Below are 17495 nucleotides of genomic sequence, written 5' to 3' on the forward strand. Positions count from 1 at the left end.
TACTTGTACTGACTCGCCCCACATCCAAAACGTACACGTCTAACCATGGCAGGTAGCCTAGGGTTAGCAGATGCTAAGCTACAGTACTGTTTCATTGCACGTATGAGGTGTGAAAGCAAGACTATTTGCATTGTGAGCGTTGGGCCAGTAACCGAAAGGTTGCTAGTTTGAATCCCTGAGCCGACAAAGTGAAACATCTGTTGATCTGCCCTTGAGCAAGGCACTTAACCGTAATTGCTCCAGGGTCGCCGTCAATAATGGCTGATCTCTGGCTATGACCCCACTTTCCGAGGGTGTCTCAGGGATCAATAACAAAAGTTTATCTGAATACTTTGTTATATACCCTTTGTTGCAGGATTTGAGTCCCTGGCGGCGTAGTGTGTTACTGATGGTAGGCTTTGTTACTTTGGTCCCAGCTCTCTGCAGGTCATTCACTAGGTCCCCCCGTGTGGTTCTGGGATTTTTGCTCACCGTTCTTGTGATCATTTTGACCCCACGGGGTGAGATCTTGCGTGGAGCCCCAGATCGAGGGAGATTCTTAGTGGTCTTGTATGTCTTCCATTTCCTAATAATTGCTCCCACAGTTGATTTCTTCAAACCAAGCTGCTTACCTATTGCAGATTCAGTCTTCCCAGCCTGGTGCAAGTCTACAATTTTGTTTCTGGTGTCCTTTGACAGCTCTTTGGTCTTGGCCATAGTGGAGTTTGGAGTGTGACTGTTTGAGGTTGTGTCTTTTATACTGATAACAAGTTCAAACAGGTGCCATTAATACAGGTAACGTGTGGAGGACAGAGGAGCCTCTTAAAGAAGAAGAGAGAGCCAGAAATCTTGCTTGTTTGTAGGTGACTAAATACTTAATTTGCATGCGCATAATGCGCATAATTTGCAAATTCATTAAAAATCCTACAATGTGATTTTCTGGATTTTGTTTCTCATTTTGTCTGTCATAGTTGAAGTGTACCTATGATGAAAATTACAGGCCTCTCTCATCTTTTTAAGTGGGAGAACTTGCACAATTGGTGGCTGACTAAATACTTTTTTGCCCCACTGTACATGCAGTGAAACAGGACAAATAAAAGCACCCCCTATTTGACACACTGATATTCAACGCTGCTTGCCTAGTATATACTGTTGATTTAACTGCACTAGCAAGACACTACCCACTTTATATTTGTAAATACAGTTATACTTGACATAGCACATTCAGTATCTATTCTGTACATCCTATTATGTACATATCAGTTTATTACTTTGCATACGACCTTCTTCTAATGACTTGATATTTGACTTAAATGATGGATATTCATTATTGTAATGTAATGTCGAAGAAGAAGGCATGCAAACATTTCCCTGCACCTCTTATACATGCTGTAACTGTGGCGAATTTCATGAATTGCCTCGGATTGACCCATTCCACATACCTATAGGTCTAGGATTAAGTTGGGGAGCAATGAAAAATATTGGTAGCGGTTTGGTTGGCTGACAAATCTGAGCAGACACTGGGCCTCTCTTTAGTCACCTGCCCTGACAACAAGGAGCTCGTTGGGTTGTATTTAACCCGGCCTCCTTGGGACACCAGGTCTGTTGAAGGGCTGCCCGTTAGCAAACAGGCTCCTTTGGTTGCCTACAGAGAACTATATTAAGGGCTGGTGCCTTGTGGTTGTAATTGGGCCCTGAAAACAGAATATGTTTTCACAGAAACATGATTCTCGCTTGGTCCGTCTAGCAATCCATTTGGATTAGTATTGTTTTTTTTCTAAGAATATGATGGTTGGGTGACCTTAGACTCTGGAGTCACGTTTTATGGATTTGTGACAACTGCAATACAGGCATGTGTTCATACTGTATACTGTCTCTGTAAGGTCATAAACTAAACAGCCAGTTGAGATACAGGGTGTTTGCCTAGTATTTACTCAAATACATATAGTATCCTACTTTGAGGAATTCTAGACAGTTGGTAGCTATATACCTGCTACCAAATGGTACTAAATATTACTTATTTGAATGAATCACAAACAAACAGAATAGTAAATACTAGATACTTATTGTGTAATAACAATCTTACCTCTTTTCTCAAAGTAAACACCAGGTAAATAGTAAAGTGTAAGATAATCAATCACATTGTAGGCAGCCATATTGGCATGAAGCCGTTTGGTTTGGAATTGTGTGGAGAGCGTCCTAACGTCCCCCCTTCAACAAGGCATTTCTTCATCCGTGCACTGTGGTAGAGCCAGCAGAGACACAGGCATCTACAAACTGCAAACTTGGAATGGACTTGAGTACTTCTCCGGTGTCACTCTGACCTTCCTATATGGTGGGAACCTCTACCCAGTCCCGACAGACAGTCTTACTTTACTAAAGCCCTGTCAATGAGACATTTGTGTGATCTGAAAAACAGAAAACGTTGGGTGCTACTTTTCTGCAGTAATAGAGGGCCTGTGTCTTTAAGACATTCAACGCGAGCAAAAGTGAGCTGTCATCAATACTCTTAACCATGCCCGGCATGCAGGGTCGCTCCTTACAAGCTCCATTGTTTATTTTCTACCACACACCATTAACCCGAACCCCCACCATCACCACCACTACCCCATCCTGGTGTCTAATAGCTGTCTATTTACAAACCGATGCTGGCACTAAGACCACACTCAATGAGCTGCATAGGGCCATAAGTAAACAAGGAAATGCTCATCCAGAGGTGGCACTCCTAGGGGACAGTGATTTTATTGCAGGGAAACTGAACTCCGTCTTACCTAATTTCTACCAGCGTGTCACCTGTGCAACTAGAGGCGACAAAACTCTGGATGACCTTTACTCCACACACAGAAACGCATACAAAGCTCTCCCTTGCCATCCATCTGTCAAATCTGACCATAACTCTATCCTCTTGATTCCTGCTTACACAAGCAAAAACTTAAACAGGAATTACCAGTGAGGCGCTTATTACGGAAGCGGTGCGATGAAATGGATGGTAAGCTACAAGACTGTGTCGCTAGCACATCCGATGGCATTGCGGAGTTTACCACATCAGTCACCGGCTTCATTAATAAGTGCCTTGACGTGGATGACTGTGTGATCATGCTCTTCGTAGCGATGTGAGTAAGACCTTTAAACAGGTTAACATTCACAAGGCCGCAGGGCCAGACGGATTACCAGAATGCGTAGTCGGAGCATGCGCTGACCAGCTGGCAAGTGTTTTCACTGGCATTTTCAACCTCAATCTGACCCAGTCTGTAATAGCCACATGTTTCAAGCAGACCACCATAGTTCCAGTGACCAAGAACGCTAAAGTAACCTGTCTAAATGACTATCACCCCGTAGCACTCACATCTGTAGCCATGAGGTGCTTTGAAAGGCTGGTCATGGCTCACATCAACACCATTATCTCAGACACCCTGGACCCACCCCAATTTGCATACCTCCCCATCAGATCCACAGATGATGCAATCTCCAACCTGCCCTCTCCCACCTGGACAAGAGGAACACCTATGTGAGAATGCTGTTCAATGACTACAGCTCAGCATTCAACATCATAGCGTCCTCCAAGCTCATCACTAAGCAAAAGGACTCTGGGATTGAACATCCCCCTCTACAACTGGATCCTGGACTTCCTGACGGGCCGCCCCCCATGTGGTGAGGGTAGGCAACAACAAATCCGCCTCGCTGATCCTCAACATGGGTGTCCTGAGGGGTGCCTGCTTAGTCTTGTAGTCTCTGTTCACCCACGACTGCTTGGCACAACTCCAACACCATCATTACGTTTTCTGATGACTTGACGGTGGTAGGCCTGATCACTGACGCCAATGAGACAGCCTATTAGGAGGTCAGAGACCGCAAGGCACTACAGAGAGTAGTGTGTACGGCCCATTACATCACTGAGGCCGAGCTTCCTGCCATCCAGGACCTCTATACCAGGCAGTGTCAGAGGGAGGCCCAAATAATTGTCAAAGACTCCAGCCACCCAAGCCATAGACTGTTCTCTCTGCTACCGCACGGCAAGCAGTACCGATGCACCAAGTTTGGAACCAACAGGACCCTGAACAGCTTCTACCCCCAAGCCATAGGAGTTAGTTAAATAGTTAACCAAATAGCTACCCTGGACAATCTGCATAACTTTTTTTGACTCATCACATACACTGCAGCTACTGTTTATGATCTATCCTGTTACCTAGTCACTTTATTCCTAGTTATATTTACATATCTACCTCAATTACCTCGTACCCCTGCACATCAACTCGGTAATGGTACCCCGTGTACAGTATATAGCCACGTACTCATTGTGTATTTATTATTACCTTTATTATTACGTGTTATTACTTTTATATTCTTTCTCTATGCATTGTTGGGAAGGGCCCATAAGTGAGCATTTTACTGTTAGTCTACAACTGTCGTTTATACAGCATGTGACAAATAAAATGAGATTTGATTGGGTTGGACCCTGTGGGTGCAGTTCGCACCCGAATCCTGAGGTGTCAGAGTGGCAGGCTGCAGCTATAAGCCAGACCCCTTGGCATGTCCCGCTGCATGGCTTCTGTTATGCCGACATTGGGGAAGCACAACATGTAGGTCACATGGATTCATTCCCATACACTATATTAGCCAAAAGTTGACTTTGTGGAAATGTCTGGATTACCTAGTCCTGTAATACCAAACAAATGACCAAGGTTGTTTAACGTTTTACTTCAAGTACTTTACATCAAGTTAGATTGGGTTGGTTTACAGGGTATGGTTTAAAAACAGATTATGGAGTAAGAAAACCAGTGATGTGAAGACCTCAAGGACTGAGTTTGAATTCCCTTGTTCAAAATCAACCACTAGAGGGCATTAACCCCCATATCTGACAGATGGTCAGAAATCAGCAACTTAAACCACTGGGGAAAGATGCATAACAGGGGTGCCAGGTTCTCTTAGGTAGTCTAGTGCATTCCCATACCTCAACATTCTCTCAAAACCCTTCATGGGTCTGCTCACTCTTCGGCCATGCGGTGTCTTCCCACTTCTGACATCAGTGTAGTGAACTTGGTGGTGGTCTGACTCTGAATACAATAACACCACTGTCTGACTCTGAATAACCGGATTTATGTTTATCCATGCAGCATTGTAACAAAGCACTGCAGGTATGATTGAATTCTAGTATAATTCATATTCATACCAAATTTGATCTATTGTTTGTTTTATTTATCATATTTATGGACCTTTGATTTATATAATATTTTAGGTAGAGGAATAGATAACGTAATATATGCAAGCACGCGCCATAGTGCGCATACAGAATCCGCATCATCATAATTTTAGGAGGAAAAAGCACCAAACATCACTGAATATCCGACCAACCTCCTTGACGTCAGATAGTTGCCCTTGTATGAGAGAGATGTCGACTTCCTCGAATTTGGGATTTCCAAAAGCACAGGAAACAACTTTAGTACATCATTTACTTTTTCGTCCGTCGTTTCCAGGTGAAATGAGGTAAGGACACAAAGCTTTGTCTTGCCCAATTTCGGAATGAAATAAGAATTTGGCCGAGATACTTTAGGTTATGTTTATGTAGGAAACTTCCCCTTATCACAAAACTGCATAGAAAATCACCAAATGGTTAGTCGAGGGGCTTTATGTGGCTGAACATTGCCTGACTGTTAACATTCTTTTCAGTAGCCTAAGCCTATTATGCTCATTTATTCCAACAAGCCATTAACCACAACAGGATTTGTCAAGACTTGTTGAGGAGTTTTAGGAAAACATAAGACAAAGTTAAGAATAGAGTCGCGTAGTAGGCTGTATAATGATTTGTTTTATTGCCAAACAAATACATATATATTATTCTTATAATTGTTGTATTCAAATAATGATAATTTATGATAATTTATGTTGTATTGTCATGAGCTATTATGTTAAATACTGTAAAAGATGCCTTCTTGTGGAAGGTATGCATATCATAATTTTTTATAAATCTTGTATTAGTGTGTATTCTTTTCTTTTCTAGGCTCAGCATTCGACTTGCTTACCTTTTCCTGTATAACCTGCTTCAGTTCTGTGGGCACACATGGATATTTGCAAACATGACAGCCAGGTTTCTCACATTTGGTGGAGGTAAGTTGCCGAGATCAGAGTCAAAACAGCAGAGCTGGATAGTCTAGACCAGGGATGGGCAACTTCCACTGAACTCATAACGAGGCGCTGCAGGGGTCTGCTACCGGTGCGCAGATCTCGTTACTACTGTTATTCGTAAGTTGTATCATGCTTGATACTCGTGATCGGAAAACCCGGAAGCGTGCTTTAATGTCGGTAAAGCCTATACTTCAAGTAGGCTACACGTTACTGCGCTATTACTCAGATCACATCTTTATGTTCCTTCATTCATTACGCACATACAGTCAGAGCCGGCCTTAGCCTTTTGTCATAATTTTGAAAACATTTTCGCATCCCCCTCTTGACAGCTGAGAGAAATTGTTTTCGTTTTTGCAATTTTAAAGCAAGTTTGCTGCATTTCTACACATTTTGCCATGGAGGGGAGAGAAGATTTAGCATTTTATAACAAATTTCATGCAACTCTACACATTTTGCCAAAGGGTTCCCCTATGGGGACAAACCGAAGAACCCTATATGGTTCTACATAGCACCATTTTTTTTTTTTACAAGAGTGGAGACTCATCTAAAAAAATTTGGCTGACAGTCAGTGACTTACATAACGAGAAAAACTGCTGCGGGCTGCCAGTAGTTGCCCATCCCCTGTCTAGACTCAAGAGCCTATTCATAAATGCTTTACGAGACTGTATAATGCAGTATGAGTAAAGGTAACGTATGAACCCCAACCGAATGGTCTTGTTTTCCAGACGCGCTTGCTGACACCTTCTATGCTGTGGGGGTTGTGATGAGTCTATGCCAGCTGTTGTCCGTGCTGGAGCTCTTCCACATCGCTGATGGGATCGAGAAGGCACGCCTTCTGCCACGGTTTGTTCAAGTGTGTGCCACTGCCAAGCTTAACACTGTGTTCTGTCTCGTTGGAGTCTGGGCCCTGTTCAAATACTACAAAGTGTACCCTTCATCCATTCATTGAGAATTTTCACTTCACCGATCAGACAAAATAGGACCGGTTAGAGCAATTCATCTCTGATTAGTGGTCCTGTTTGGTGTGTACACGACTGTACGTGACTGTGCAAGCAACAATAGGAGATAAGTGATGCACTATGTCATTTTGGAAAGCACAGTATGTCTGCAACGACTTCTGTGGTAGTAGTTCACGACTATATCAAACAAAGACCTCAAAAGTAGTCTAATGCCAACGTTTTCTTGTCCAGGTTATGACCAGAAACTTCCTACTGTTTATGGTGATAGTCAGTCAAGAGGAGATCCAGAGTAAACCAGTTGTGTGTGCACAGTTTTACCTGTGGAATATTCTAGATCTGTTAAGGTATGTATATTTAATCGGAACAAAGACATTAAAAGGGTTTGGGTTGCACATTTTTGTCCTAACGCAGCACTAACATCCGATTCAACTATTCACCTGGCCCTTGATTAGTTAGGCTGGAACAGGTGTGTTGACCTGGCAGTATGGTGCCGTGACAACAACCTTTCCCTCAACCTCAGTAAAACCAAGGAGATGATCGTGGACTATAGGCACAGTCGTGAAGCCGTAGACTGTTCTCTCTGCTTCTGCACAGCAAGCGATACCGGTGCATCAAGTCTGACACCAACAGGCTCCCGAACAGCTTCTATCCCCAAGTGATAAGACTTTTAAATAGCTAACAGAATGGCTACATGCACTGTCTGAGTTGACCCTTCTATTTTATTTTTGCACTGTCTCTATGCACACTCACAGGACTCGACACATTCTCGCTCACTGACATGCCAACACACACATGCACACATTAATACTGACTCTACACACACGCACACATATAATCATAATTTACACTTCTGTTACTCTGTTGATCATATATCTGTATGCCTAGTCACCTTAGCTCTATACATATATACCTTTATCACTCCAGTACAGTATCCTTCAGAAAGTTCAGAAAGTGTTCACACCCCTTGACTTTTTCCACATTTTGTTGTGTGACAAAGTGGGATTCAAATTGATTTAATTGTCATTTTTTTTGTTCACAATCTACACAAAATACTCTGTAATGTCAAAGTGGAATAAAACTTCTAACATTTGTAAAAGATTAATGAAAAACAAAACGAATATATCTTGATTAGATGAGTCTTCAACCCCCTAAGTCCATGTGTTAGAATCACCTTTGGTAGTGATTGCAGCTGTGAGTCTTTCTGGTTAATATGTCTTTAAGAGCTTTTCACACCTCGATTGTACAACATTTCCATTAATCTTTTCAAAATTCTTCAAGCTCTGTCAAATTGGTTGTTGATCATTGCTGGAGAACCACTTTCTTTTTTTACAGTATAGTGCCTTGTTGCAACAAGATGCATGTTTTGGAATATTTGTATTTTGCAAGGCTTACTTCTTTACTGACTTCTTTTCAGTAAGGTTAGTATTGTGGAGTAACTAAAATGTTGTTGATCTATCCTCAATTCTCTCCTATCACAGCCATTAGACTCTGTAACTGTTTTAAAGTCACCATTGGCCTCATGGTGAAATCCCTGAGCGGTTTCCTTCCTCTCTGGCAACTGAGTTAGGAAGAACGCCTGTATCTTTGTAGTGACTGGGTGTATTGATACACCATGCAATGTGTGATTAATAACTTCACCGTGCTTAAAGGGATATTCAATGTCAGCTTTTTTTTTACCCATCTACCAATAGGTGCCCTTCTTTGCAAAGCATTGGAAAACCTCCCTGGTCTTTGTGGTTGATTCTGTGTTTGAAATGCACTGCTCAACTGATAATTGTATGTGTGGGGTACAGAGATGAGGTAGTCATTCAAAAACCATGTTAAACACTATTATTGCACACAGTGAGTGAGTCCATGCAACTTATGTGATTTGTTAAGCACATTTTTACTCCTGAACTTATTTAGTCTTGCCATAACAAAGGGGTTGAATACTTATTGACACAAGACATTTCAGTGTTTCATTTGTAGTTCATTTGAAACATATAATTCCACTTTGACATTATAGGGTAATGTGTGTAGGTCAGTGACACAAACATTTAATACATTTTACATTCAGGCTGTAACAGAATGTGGAAAATGTCAAGGGGTGTGAATACTTTCTGAAAGCACTGTAGCTTCTCACTTTCTCTTTCCTATTTCTTGTGTGTTTTTGTTCTACCTTCATTTTTAGTGCTACATTGATATTGGTTACTGCATTGTTGGGTTTTGAGCTTGCATGAAAGGCATTTCACTGTTCTTGTGCACGTGACATTAACACTTGAAACGAGTGTTAAGATGGAACAAAAATGTGCACCACTCCAATGGTTGCTAATGGGTTGACTTTTGGTTCTGTCTGGCATTTGCAGGTACCCCCATGTTCTCCTAGGTTTGATGGGCACGGATTCCTTTGGCATGCTGTGGGCTCGATACACCCTATCCATCCCCATCTACATAGTATCAGTCATCACAGAAGGTTCATACGTTACTATTATTTTACATAAGGGGCACTCAGTAAGATTTCATTGCCACAGCTCAGTGACTATTTCAACTATTAAAATACACCTCCTGGTTTTTGAACTAGATTCTTGCAGGGATGTGAATATGGTTACAAAAAAGAAAATATCTGAATGAACCTGCTGTTTTTATACAGTGGGGGTTTGAGACCGATGCTTTGACAGTAAACGTTAAACAGTGGTTTTATAGGTTGCTTGGAATGTTATTTTTCTCTCACAGAATTTAGTTCCTGACCAACAGATTCATTAGACTATCTACAGACTCCGGGCTCGTTGCATCTTACGGAATGCCCCTTTAAAGGGCCAATCTGCAGTTGAAACAATAACAAAGCTCTTTTAGTAAAGAGATGAGGGATAGAGTTTGAGAAATGTAACCACTCTCAAATGTATAGACAGAGCTATGGATAAAAGAACTGATCATCCATGTTATCAAAACCATGTTTTGAGGCTATGCAGCGTTTGTTTACATTTATCTTGTTTACAAACATTGTAGTAAAACAAGATTATATGTTGGGTTCTGATGGGGTACAACGGTTGAACTAAGCTCATGAGGCATTTCTAAGTTCTTTTTTTGAGGGGAGAGAAGATAGAGAAATGTAATAGTACACTTTCACTTGGTATGTTTTAATCTCCACTCAGTGTCTTGTTTTATCCTATTACAGTCGGTGATGATGTGTCAGGCGCATTAGTCAGGCGTTGCATGTTGTGAGGAAATAATATTTAGAGCAGACAGGAAGTGAGTTGGCACAGCAGGCTGACCAAGATATTAAAGTCAGGAAATGGGACACATTCCAACTTCTTTAGGCGCCTGTGTGTGTTTTTTTTTAGACAGTACAGAGTACATGCATTTTTGCCTAAACAACTTCTGTGTTTTAACAGTAGACCATAGACATTTTTGCAATTTTGCCTTCCACTTGGCCTATTTTGTGTATCGAAGAGTGTGTGCGAAGAATCTTTCTGCTTTGGTCTTTTCCAGGCATTACCATTCACCAATCACTGCCTTACTTTGAGTCATTGGGAACATACTCATTCCAGCTCAGCCTGCCGGTGTCTGCAGGCATTTACTTCCCTATCCTCCTGAAGGCATACTTACCTTTACTGGCTGTTGGTAAGTTAACAGACTTAGCTTCCTTAGCAGAGCCTAAAGGCGCAAGCTGAATGAAACTGGACGAGCCATTTACAAAAAGGGAATGTTTCTGTAATTAATTCCTTCAATGAGTTCCTGACGGAAACAAAACACTGCATTCCACAGTAAGAACCTCATACCAATGTTTAAGCATGGTGGTGGTGGTGGTAGTGTGATGGTTAGGGGATGCTTTGCTGCCTCAGGACCTGGATGACTTGCCATCATTGAAGGAACCATGAATTCTGCTCTGTATCAGAGAATTCCAAAGGAGAATGTCAGGCCATCTGTCCGTGAGCTGAGGCTGAAGAGCAGATGGGTCATGCAGCAAGACAATCATCCACAACACACAAGCAAGTCTACATCAGAATAGCTCAAAAGCAACACATTCCAAGTTCTGGAATGGCCTAGTCCAGGGGTTCCTAAACTTTTTTGTCCCACGACCCCATTTTGATATCTGAAAATCCTCACAACCATGTGAAAAGAATTCTGTACATGACAGCCAATGTTTACTATTTTATTTGGGGCCATGGCGGTCAATTAAAAAACATTCTAACAGTATTTCTGATTGTCTTCTCACCATCACATACTTTTAATGTGGGGCTATGTCAGTCAATTGGAAATGAGTCTGACAATGCATCTTATCTCACCGCCACTAATGAGATGGGTGTGCTTAATGCATGTCGCCGTTGGAGCTTCTCAAAGTCAGGGGGCGTGGTCGACACTGCACTCCTCATCTCCGCTGTCACATCCAACCTAGATCGACATTTGGTTTTAATGCAGATGCTTGCGCTGAATACAGCTTCACACAGATATGAGCTGGCGAAGGGTACCATGAGTTTTGTGCTGCTTTCAAGACAACTAGGATACAAGGTCAAATCATGACGCTAGTGATCTTCAAGTCGGGAAGTCGGAGCTCTAAAAAGAGGCCAGAGTTCCCGAGTTGGAATTCCAAGTTGGATAGCTGTTCAAAGCGATTTTTTCCTCTCGGAGCTCGTTTTTCCCCCAGAGTTCCCAGTTGTCTTGAATGCAGTGATTATCAGAGATTTCTGGAGTTGTTTTGAACGGTGATGATTTCTGTATTTTGAAAGTTACAAATCTTGAAAAGTTAATTGCTTACAAGCAAAATATTTAGGAATTATGTCAACAATGAACTAAATACAAAAATAGATCCTGGGTGGAATTTTTCATTAATGCTCAGAGGCCTACAATAGGTCAGGGCTGGCCAACCCTGTTCCTGGAGAGCTACCCTCCTGTAGGTTTTCACTCAAACCCCAGTTGTCACCAACCTGATTCAGCTTTTCAACCAGCTAATTATTAGAATCAGGTGTGCTAGATAAGAGATGGGGTGAAAACTTACAGGACAATAGCTCTCCAGGAACAGAGAAACAAAACTCGTTCTTAGAGACCTGTGAATGCATTCGGTCACATGACAGCTCGATCAGCTGTTCGATTTTACTTACGGGCATGTCAACTGAGCCAGGATCACAGTGAAACTTCCAAGTGTTGGGAGGTGAGCAGTCATCACTCGTGTGAGCCGAGGGAAGGGGGCATGGTTCGCTTTTGAAAGACTCCCCAATAATAATTCTTTCATATGAATCCACCGATTCAGTCACTCATCTGTAGAATGTTTTTTTAAATGTATTTCCCCTGCATTCTTGCGTTCAGTTCATTCAGTTTCACAAGTGTCCGTTACATAGGCAAGGATACATTTGATTTTCATTAGTCTTTTTAAAATTAATTTTTTTAACACATCCATTGTGAATGACAACGGTTCCTCTCAATGCGAGAAATCTTTCCAACACTCCCCCTCGATAACCGCCAAGCATGGGTATGAAATAGATCATTGTCATGCTCGGATCCCATATCTCCACATAGTGTTGCGAACTGGCGTGCGCGCAGTGGATTGTGGTTTGATGTAGTTTTACAATCGAAGTTACCTGCTGCAGTACACCTCCGAGTTCTGTTCTCAGGTCTTTTTCCGCCAGTTGCTCTCGGTGTATCCACTATAGCTCAGTGGGTGTATCATACAATGCGTCCATATGGCAGAGTGAGACACATTCATAACTAGAGTGCAGAGGTCTGCCCGCCGTTCCGCTATAGATGGAGCCCAATCTGTGCAAAAGCCCACCATTCGAACCCCTGGAATCCGTTTTTTTTATCAATAGAGCCACGGAGCAAACTAAATATCCCATGTACCCTTTCATGCTCGGGAATCATGAGACGCATCATCATCGCATCTGCCGACAAGTATAGCGAACAAAAAATACATGGGCATCTCGGCCCTCACAGCTAACGTCCATTTGGAGAGCATAACCTGGGGAGTTTTGAGACCAGCTTCAGTTCTCTCTTGATTGCTAGCAATATCATAAATTCTTAATTTAACAGTCTTATATAACAATGGTATGAAGCGAGTTTCTGTGCCTCTGCCTCCCCACTCATTGTTTCCACCAAATCAATTGCCTAGCTTTTCACCGTGGGAATGATTTATGTGCAATGGTCAAGTGCTATATTTTTTCTCAGGATTTTGGAAATTCTCCCGTTACCCGATTTTCATATCAGGTGACCCCACATGGGGTTGCGACCCCTAGTTTGGGAACCACTAGCCTAGTGGCCACTAACTAAACCCAATTGAGATGTTGTGGCAGGACCTGAAACTAGCAGAAACCCCACAAATATCATTGAGTTAAAGCAGTTCCGCATGGAAGTGTGGGCCAAAATTCCTCAACAGGGATGTGATAGAGACTGATCGACATTGCAGCTAAAGATGGCACAAACAGTTACTGAGTGTAAGGGGGCAATTACTTTTTCACACAGGGGCATTGGGTGTTGCATAACCTTGTTAATTAAATAAATGAAATAAGTATCAACATTTAGTCATTTGTTCACTCAGGTTCCCTTTATCTAATATTAGGATTTGGTTGAAGATCTGATAACATTCAGTGTCAGAAATACACACACAACAAAAAAAATAAATAGAGAACATCAGAAAGTAAGCAAATACTTTTTCACAGCTCCTGTACGGAATATTTTATATTCAACTACTTGCCCTGCCCATGAACAAACATGCTAACTGTGCCAACCTTTTGTCTTTCTAGGGGCTTGTGTAACAGTGTGGCATTCGCTGAGGGCGAGAGAACTGCGTCTTGAGAAGTGGAATAAGAAGATTAAAAGGAAATGAGGTGGATTTCTTATTGCAGGATATATCACTTCGGGAGTTACTTAAGAAGACATGAAGACATTATGACCCAACAGCAAATGAGAACATCTTCCTAAGAAGCCTTCTTTGCACAACATCGCTTTGATGAGGTCACACTTTCGTGAATAGTTGGATAAGCAAAATGTTTATAAACGTGTTCAGTTGAGAAACTTGCTGGTCTCTTCTTCCAAGGCTTGATGTCCAATCTAAGCACTACTTAGTCTAAAATGAACAAAGCATCAGAAAATCAGTTTGTGTTAACATCTCAAGTGTTTTAATGAGGAACTCAGTGTTGCACAACAAGTCTTTTTCTCAGTAATGTTAGTAAAGCAAACAATTGCACAGTACAAGTGGCAGGAATGACACACACACACACACACACACCTTGTCATGGGGGAAAATAGATTGTTTCATGGCCAAACCATCCCACTGTCGAAAGCCCACCTTAAAGCCAGGGCAGGCACAGGGGTGTCTAGACTATCTCCACAAGGCTAGATTCCTTAGTTGCTTCATCCATATTTTATATATACCCATTGATTCTTGAAGACTGTAACTTGCCTCATGAGTTTTGTTCAATTGTTGTACTTTATCAGAACCCAAAATCTACTCCAATGTAAAAAATAAATTAACCAAACACTGTAGCCTCAAAACATAGTTCAAACTATAATGTTGATATAATGGATGGTCAGTCCTTGCATCCATAGCTCGGTCTATGAATTTGAGAGCGGTTACATTTCTTCAGGCCCATCCCTCAGCTTTTTACCAAAACAATCAAGGATTCTAGCTTTAAGCAGGACACCTCAGAGTGGGGGAATTCTTCTTTTCCTCCCTCTCAAATTCCATCCCTAACCCCCAAGTCACCTCTGCGGCTGCTACCCTGGGATACCGCCCACAATATACTGCTACATGCAGACCAAGGCAGTGAGTGTTTGAAGCGTCAAAGCTGAAGAAGGTCAGGCTGGACCGAATGGCTGTGATGTCACTTCCTGTGAGCCCAGAGGAAAGCAGGAAGTTGGCCCAGGTCACCAACCGTACGCTCGCGTCCACACCGCTTTTTTCTTGAAATCCGTGGAGGACTTCAGAGCCAGCAAGGCAGCTGTACAGAAAGGGGAGAGAAATATCAGTGGGGTGTGAGAAACCAGTGGTCAAAATCAAAAAGCCCTTTTGTCTTGAAATACTGCATGTACTTCCTATTTTTCCATATAATGTCTGCTAAATGACCATATTATGAATTGGACATTGAGCTTTGTTGCGCTGTGTCTCACCTTTGGCAGTGTTGATGGAAGTCTCTGACAGACCAGTTTCCGGACCTTCAGTGATGCTGAAAAGCCAATCTATGAACTAAGAATCACACAAAAAAAGTTTTCTTATAGGTAAACAACATCTGCTACCAATTCACTGACATTATTCATCTCTTATTTTGTTTAGAGCAGTGTGTAGTAGTGTCTTTTGTGATCTGTTTCCACATAGTAAACCTCATTGTCATCACACGAACAAAATGATCAATGTGTGGAGGTTGGGGACCTACCTTCTGTGACTGTTCCCTCCAGGGCTCTTTAGCCAATAGCTGCCTCAGGCTGTGGGGCAATCCCAACAGGCATAGCGAGACTGACTGCTCGGCCAGCACGGCGTCACCGTAGAGAGCGTGAGGTAGACCAGGCGGCTCTGACCCCTGCTGCCATGGAAACCACTGAGTCCTAACACCCAGAAGGAGGGGCATGGTGTGGTCGCCCCAGGAGATCACCGCCGCAGCGAATACCTGGAGCAGGAAGTCAGTGGCCTGCACAGGATGATGGGGTAATGGAGTCCAGGTTATTCAGCCCAAGTATATGCAACACACAAATAGACTACCTGATTTAAAGACTACACACTGTGCACTTGGCAATAAAACGACTATAAAAGCATACCAATGCTAACAAATAGAAGTCAGAAATCATACCATTCCTTGAAATACCACAGCTACAACTTCACGAGGGTCGACATTCCAAAGTAATTCCTGAATGATAGCCATTCAACTACAGACCTGCAGCACATACAGTGACCTCCAAAAGTATTGGGACAGTGACAAATGTTGTTGTTGTTTTGGCTATCTACTCCAGCACTTTGGAATTGAAAATATACAATGACAGTGAGGTTAACATGCAGACGGTCAGCTTTAATTTGAGGGTATTTTCATCCATATCAGGTGAACCATTTAGAATTTACAGCACCTTTTGTACACAGTCCCCCCATTTTAGGGGACCGAAAGTGTATACAGTGCATTCAGAAAGTATTCAGACCCCTTAACTTTTCCCACATTGTTACTTTACAGCCGTATTCTAAAATTGATTAAATTGTTTTACACACAATACCCAATAATGACAAAGCAAAAACAGATTTTTAGAAATGTTAGAAAATGTATTGAAAATAAAAAACTGAAATATCACATTTACACAAGTATTCAGACCCTTTGGTCAGTACTTTGTTGAAGCACCTTTGGCAGCGAGATTATTTGGGGAGTTTCTCCCATTCTTCTCTGCGGATCCTCAAGCTCTGTCAGGTTTGATGGGGAGCGTCGCTGCACAGCTATTTTCAAGGCTCTCCAGAGATATTAAATCGGGTTCAAGTCCGGGCTCTGGCTGGGCCATTCAAGGACATTTGGAGACTTGTCCCTAAGCCACTCCTGCGCTGTGTTGGCTGTGTGCTTAGGGTCCTTGTCCTGTTGGAAGGTGAACCTTCACCCCAGTCTGAGGTCCTGAGCACTCTGGAGCAGGTTTTCATCAAGGACCTCTCTGTAATTTGCTCCGTTCATCTTTCCCTCGATCCTGACTAGTCTCTCAGTCCCTGCTGCTGAAAAACATCCCCACAGCCTGATGCTGCCACTACCATGTTTCACCGTGGGGGATTGGTGCCAGGTTTCCTCCAGACGTGACGCTTGGCATTCAGGCCAAAGAGTTCAATCTTGGTTTCATCAGACCAGAAAATCTTGTTTCTTGTGGTCAGAGTCCTTTAGGTCCCTTTTGGCAAACTCCAAGTGGGCTGTCATGTTCCTTTTACTGAGGAGTGGCTTCCGTAAGGCCACTCTACCATAAATGCCTGATTGGTGGAGTGCTGCAGAGATGGTTGTCCTTCTGGAATGTTCTCCCATCGCCACAGAGGAACACAGCCTGGAGCTCTGTCAGAGTGACTAATGGGTTCTTGGTCACCTCCCTGACCAAGGCCCTTCTCCCCCGATTGCTTATTTTGGCTGGTCGGCCAGCTCTAGGAAGAATGATGGAGGCCACTGTGTTCTTGGGGACCTTCAATACTGCATACATTTTTTGGTACCCTTCACCAGATCATGGCTTGGTTTTTGCTCTGACATGCACTGTCAACTGTGGGACCTTATATAGACAGCTGTGTGCCTTTCTAAATCATGTCCAATCAATTGATTTTAACACAGGTGGACTCCAATAAAGTTGTAGAAACATCTCAAGGATGATCAATGGAAACAAGATGCACCTGAGCTCAATTTCAAGTCTCATAGCAAATGGCCTGAATATTTATGTAAATAAGATATCAGTTTTATATTTTTAATACATGTGCAAAAATATCTAAAAACCTGTTTTCTCATTGTCATTATGGGGTAGTGTGTAGATGAG

At 42.4% G+C, this 17495-nt stretch overlaps 2 protein-coding genes across 3 annotated transcripts in view; one reads left to right on the plus strand and one right to left on the minus strand.

Annotated features, from left to right (window-relative positions):
* The first annotated feature begins 5343 nt into the window (after positions 1 to 5343).
* Positions 5344 to 14045, plus strand: LOC139416118 (3-hydroxyacyl-CoA dehydratase 4). The gene is made up of 7 exons (XM_071164419.1): positions 5344 to 5463; positions 5978 to 6084; positions 6828 to 6955; positions 7293 to 7405; positions 9407 to 9513; positions 10530 to 10661; positions 13775 to 14045. The coding sequence occupies exons 1-7, from the start codon at positions 5360 to 5362 to the stop codon at positions 13855 to 13857; spliced, it is 774 nt and encodes a 257-aa protein (XP_071020520.1). The 5' UTR covers positions 5344 to 5359; the 3' UTR covers positions 13858 to 14045.
* LOC139416117 (focadhesin) overlaps positions 13996 to 17495 on the minus strand; it is a 66718-nt gene continuing 63218 nt past the window's right edge. For both annotated transcript variants that reach the window (XM_071164417.1, XM_071164418.1), the window contains exons 41-43: positions 15404 to 15655; positions 15141 to 15216; positions 13996 to 14971 (exon numbers count right to left, since the gene is read on the minus strand). In XM_071164417.1, coding sequence (XP_071020518.1) covers positions 14898 to 14971; positions 15141 to 15216; positions 15404 to 15655 — 402 coding nt within the window. In that variant the 3' untranslated portion in view covers positions 13996 to 14897. The remainder of the gene's footprint in view (positions 14972 to 15140; positions 15217 to 15403; positions 15656 to 17495) is intronic.

This window comes from Oncorhynchus clarkii, chromosome 9 (genome assembly GCF_045791955.1).
Source record: "Oncorhynchus clarkii lewisi isolate Uvic-CL-2024 chromosome 9, UVic_Ocla_1.0, whole genome shotgun sequence".
NCBI classification, from domain to species: domain Eukaryota; kingdom Metazoa; phylum Chordata; class Actinopteri; order Salmoniformes; family Salmonidae; genus Oncorhynchus; species Oncorhynchus clarkii.